The following is a 5,476-nucleotide window of genomic DNA, read 5'->3' on the forward strand; positions in this document are numbered from 1 at the left end:
ACGCGGCAACCGTGATGGCAGAGGAAACAGTGACACAGAAAATGACGAAACAGCTCTGGGCAAAGCGGACGCCGAATCTGGGCTTTACGGCCTGCGACGCCGATGTAGAGGCGAACTTCGGTGCCCCCGGCCAGCGCCTCCCATTCTCCCTCGCACTTACATCGCTTACCTGGCGTCTCCTCCTCTCAGCTGGTGGAACCGGCGCACGTGGAGGTCACGGTCAAAGCTAAAAAAGAAAACAAAGATGGGATATGAGGAGTGAGGGCAGTGACGGGGAGGGAACGAAACCAGCCGGGCCATCCGGAACGGTTCCGCCTTCCAAAAACTCGGTTGCTGCACTGGTACGCCGTTTGCCGCTCTTCCTCCTCAACCACGCACTGCAGCCGCTCGCTTTAGTGCTCTTCTTAGCGTGTGTGCACCACTGCTATGCCTACTGCAGTGTTGCTCCTTGGCGTCCACGAGTGACAGTCGCCGCAGTGTAGGATCCGCGCCGCTTTCTTTCGGCAACCCAGCCGCAGCATCGACGCCACCTGAAAGAGGGCTCCCAACGTCGTCGAATTCACCTCTGGCCTCGAGACGAAAAAAAGTGTGTTATTGCGATCACACAATGCCCGAGGCCATGTAAGAGCGTTTCCTGCCACGCGCTCTCACCCCGACGTAGCATTCTGGAGCCGACGGAGACCGCATCCGAAAGCTGGAGGAAGAAAAAATCCCGCGAACGGCGGTGCGTTTGTCCTTGAACGAGTACGATAGTTTCCTGGTCGTTAGCATAGCGTTCCCTTCGGAGAGCCGTTCTCCGCCGAAAGGGATTGTCTGATTGGTCGCGGTCTTCATTACGTTGGGCAGGGGGATTTGGTGTGTGTGTTTTTACGTGCGCTACGTGAGTTTGATCATCAGAAGTGGACTTGGGTCCGGCGTGCGAGTAAGCAAGCTCTTAGTTCGGCAAAACCACTCGCCACTTGTCTCTGCATTTCTACCAACAGCAGCGGATCGCCAACTGAGATGGACAACATGACCACCGAGCCGCTGTACACCGACTTTCTCAGCGTCTACCTGCACCTACCTCAGGACCCGCGGACGAAAGACTGGATAATGGTGAAGTACCCTTCCATCGTGCTCTGGAGCGTCGGCCTCTACCTCTACTTCGTCAAGGTGTGGGGTCCACGCTACATGAAAGGCCGTGAGCCATTCAACCTGCGCTACGTTATTCTAGTATACAACGCCTTCATGGTCGCATGCAGCGCGTGGTTCCTAGTCGCAATCCTGCGGCTAACGTACATCGGCGGCGGCTACAGTCTTTTCTGCCAGGGCCTCGACTTTTCCACCGCCCCGAAGGCCGTCGAGTTGCTCGACATCTACTGGTGGCTGCGCATTCTACGGTTGCTCGACTTTCTGGACACGATCTTCTTTGTGCTCCGCAAGAAGTTCAACCAGGTGTCGACGCTTCACGTCGTCCACCACTCGCTGGTCGTGCTCGACTGCTGGTTTTGGACCCGAATAGGCACCGATGGCCACATCTCTTTCATCATAGCGCTCAACACGTTCGTGCACGTGGTAATGTACACCTACTATTTTCTCTCGTCCATCGGACCCAAGGCGCAGAAGTACCTCTGGTGGAAGCGTTACCTGACCCTGCTTCAGATCACGCAGTTCATTGTGGCCATGGTGCACGGCTCCATACCACTTTTCTACGACTGCGGATACCCCAAGCTGTACGTGTACCTTGCCATGCCTCAGGGAGCACTGTTTCTCTACCTGTTCTTCCAGTTTTACTTCAAGGTCTACATCCGCAGCTCTAGGAAGGGCTTCCAAACGGTCTGCAACGCGCAGGGAAGTTTAGGCTTGTCCGAGTCTAAGACGACAAAAGTCCAGTAGAAGTTTTTTAAAGAAATTCGCCACCAGGGAATTCATTATCATTGCTTTTCTTTTCTTCAATACCTTAATTTGAGTGGAGTGTATGATGTAAACATTGCATAGGAAAAAAATACCTTGTTGACCTTGTGTGCGCTAGTAGTGATGACAGTTGGAAAAGGACGACGAACTTTAACTAGCCCTCTTGTAGAGCTGGTCACAACGTTGTTTGTCTTAGCTGATAATGTCTGTTGTAGGATGAAAGTGGGAACACACGTTGTTGGCATTGTTTGTGTCAAGTGATGCTGGTGACTACTTCTGAGATTGCCTGAACTGAACTTTTCACCTTATTATTTTCCCTGGCCATTTTTCTGGCGTCACATTTTGCATTTGGCCTGCGCTTTGTCGTGTCGACGTACTACAACATGGTGATCTGATGTCACTAGTATTGTGCATGTGAAATGGAAAAAAAAAGAAAAAGAAAAGAAGAAACCAATAAATGCCCCCATCGCTCGACATGTTTGTTGAGTCTTACGAAATAGTGGACCAAAAAGAGAACCAGTGCATTCTTCCGCTCCGAAATCATTTCCATCACCGACCGCCTCCTGACCTTGTGACCTAGTTTTGGTTTTCCTTCTTTGGTGGCCCGGCTCAGTGGCGCGTTGCGTGCTCCCTCATGAGTTTCACGGTCACGAAGTCGGATGCGACAACGCTTTGCGGGGAAACATATCGCTTCCCGCAAGGCGGAACGCCACTAGTGCGTCCTCGTAAATCGTCTTTTTTTGTGCGCGCGTGTGTGTGTGTGTGTGTGTGTATGTATGATCCCGGCTTTCATTTGACGCTGACGTAGTAGCTTCAAGCGTGCAACTGCTGTACCACTGCCGAGGTGCATTATTCAGCCGTAAACTTAATGGTGGCAAACTAAAGACGGTGAGCATTTTAACGTTCAAATGACAACCATTGTGATCTGGTAATGGGGACGGCCAGTCTTGGTCTTTAGTCTTTTATTCATAAGGTCTAAAGCCAGCATCACTTGGTAAACTTTGCAAGTTACTGCGAGATAAAGTGACACCTTATGTGATTGTAACACGAGGACTGGCCCCGCGGGCAATCATAAATAGCTGCTTCAGCGTTTACTCTGATCGATGATATACCTTTAACCTGATGAAAAGTAACCACGATATCAAAATTAGTCCGGATGTTGTCGTCATTTGTGATAAGAACACAGCTGGTTATTGTGGGTGCGAAAATATGCATATCTATAAATACCGCACCGATACGGTTGTTTGGATAAAACTATGACCCCAATTTGATAGCTGCACGACGGAAGTTACACATCTGCATTTCCCAGACGGAAGTACCGCATCGCACGGCGAGGTGCTTTTTCGTTCCGTAATACGGCATGGTTAAATCATTTTGTTATCGGAGAGAAAAGGCAATGATAATATGGCATCCGTTTATATTAGTCATATTCACAGCGGACGGACACCCGTTTCCATCCATCATTATATTTTCGGTAAGAAAATGGGAACACAGTCAAACAACTACGCCCAGAAGTTATTGTTAACATGGGGTCACTTCTGCGTAAAAAAAATTGTCAGATTCAAAATAATCTTCAAGGAGGTTAACACACGACTGAACGTGAGCGTTCGTAAGACGAGAGACACCTTAATGAGCCATGCTGCTGGGCACCCATGCACCACGGTTACCGATCTCTGTACACAATACAGGTACAGTACAGGTATTACACGGTACAAGTTAGGAGAATCGCTTTGCGTTGGCAAAAACGCCAGGAGAAGATTGCAGTGCTTTGAAACTTCGCTGTGGGCGTGGTGCACAGGCAAATCCTGCATACCAGATAAATTTGATCTGTCTTTATTTTTTGCTCTTGTTGATAACCTCTTTATATTACAGTTTTGTTAGTTTTTGTACGTTAGAAATTGCTGTTCCCTTTGCACGTATTGCTACAATGATTTCTTCTGTGTGTATTCCGCCTTGATGATGTTTTAATGTTTTTCATGCGATATAGTGAAAGTGTGCAGAGCCTTCTCTTCTCTTTCTCTTTTTGTTATCATATTTAGTGTATGTGTATGTGCGTAACTTAGTGTATGTGTACACCGTCATGCTGTTTTCTTCGGTCCCTATCTGATACTATGCGGGAAATGCCATATTTCTAATTTCTTCATGTCGTTTTTAGGCCGTACAACTTGATGGCTGCAAGGACTCACTTCACCTCACATCATGCTTTCATGCACATAACAATTTAACGTTGTGAAGAAGCCAGTGATGACATTTCAACACTTTCAACAACATTTCCAATGTTACAATAAACAAATCATCAGCCATGTTACAAACAAGCTGAACGCATGGTCCAATTATCTGCTCTGTCAGACCGAGTAAGTGGTCGCTCAACGTGAAGCGCCGTGGAAGTCTTTCAGAAGTACCAAGAAGAGGCAGCCTGGAAGCACATTGCTAAAAAAAAGAGAGAATAAAGAATGTCCACGCAAAACAGACTACGATATTCATGCTTGAGGGCTAGCTATAAAGAGTGCACTGCCTAGGTGCAGTAAACAATGCGTGAATCAAATCAAGCCAAAGTGGTGCAACTACAACTACAGTTTATTTTCGAACAGTGGTCGTAGAGGGGATATTGCTAAGCCCGCGCCCGTTGTGACTGGTTTGCATGCAGCAGACATTTGGGTGTAACTGGCCGCCTCCGGTCGATTTCAGTTGGGGAAACCGGCGTTATCTGCCGGAACAGAAACTCTAAGCAAATGAGATTGTAAACCACTGTCAGAAATGAATGGCGGTTTACACTGATCACTCTGCAAGAGAAAACTTAAGCCACTTTGGGTGAATGAGAATTAATTGCGTCCGGCAACATTTGGAATACTTGGGGGTCTTGCTGATGATTTAGCTTAGTGAAGAATGCGTTCCTTGCGACTTCACTTTGCGGATGTTTTGTTAAGCATTTGCTGAAAGAAGGCGCGGCTCAGAAAGAAAACGTAAAGGTTCGATCCGAGATCATCAGGGAAACTATCTGACAGGCAGATGGACGTTGCGCAGAACGAGGTCGTTCTCCTCACGAGACGTTCAAGGGAAAGAATTACTGGTATGTATTCTAGCCCAGTTCTCGACTTCTTGTACAGGGGGAGGGAAATAACCCCTGCCCCGCCCCCCCCCCACCGCTTTTTTTTTTTTTTACCATGACAGTGATTTGAAACAAGCGGCATCTGGAGTAAAGCGCTTGTACTGATTTCTTACAGACATTATTTTGATACACTCCGTAATCAGCCTACAGCAGAATTCGTACCAGCGTACTTGGACTCTCAAGTTCAGGCGCACGGGGACAGTAATCGGGAGGAAGACTGTAATGCATTTAACAAGCCTCCCGCGAATATTTGTATGGCTGCGAACAGCGAGAGCGCGTAGTTTGCACAGGCGCGCTGATCACTTTGCGATCGGATTGTATCTAAAGAAGCAAGGGTGCAAACAAAATAAAATTGAGTCAACAGACTTTGGCGAATCCTTCGATTCATAACTTATTTACAACAACGTATACGCTGTAAGTGGTTTCAGTGGACAAGGTCATCATCTCAAGAACCACTTCATTGAGATGCGCGAA

At 47.8% G+C, this 5,476-nt stretch overlaps 1 protein-coding gene across 1 annotated transcript; it reads left to right on the forward strand.

The window, feature by feature from the left end:
• The first annotated feature begins 277 nt into the window (after positions 1-277).
• On the forward strand, positions 278-2,367 carry LOC126536233 (very long chain fatty acid elongase AAEL008004-like). Its single transcript, XM_050183126.2, has one exon. The coding sequence runs from the start codon at positions 1,003-1,005 to the stop codon at positions 1,873-1,875; it is 873 nt and encodes a 290-aa protein (XP_050039083.1). The 5' UTR covers positions 278-1,002; the 3' UTR covers positions 1,876-2,367.
• The last annotated feature ends 3,109 nt before the right edge of the window (positions 2,368-5,476 follow it).

This window comes from Dermacentor andersoni, chromosome 4, assembly GCF_023375885.2.
Source record: "Dermacentor andersoni chromosome 4, qqDerAnde1_hic_scaffold, whole genome shotgun sequence".
Classification (NCBI taxonomy): Eukaryota; Metazoa; Arthropoda; class Arachnida; order Ixodida; family Ixodidae; genus Dermacentor; species Dermacentor andersoni.

Excerpts from the sequence above, each read along its gene's own strand:
- LOC126536233 (XM_050183126.2), top strand. The coding sequence starts at position 1,003 with ATGGACAACATGACCACCGAGCCGCTGTACACCGACTTTCTCAGCGTC.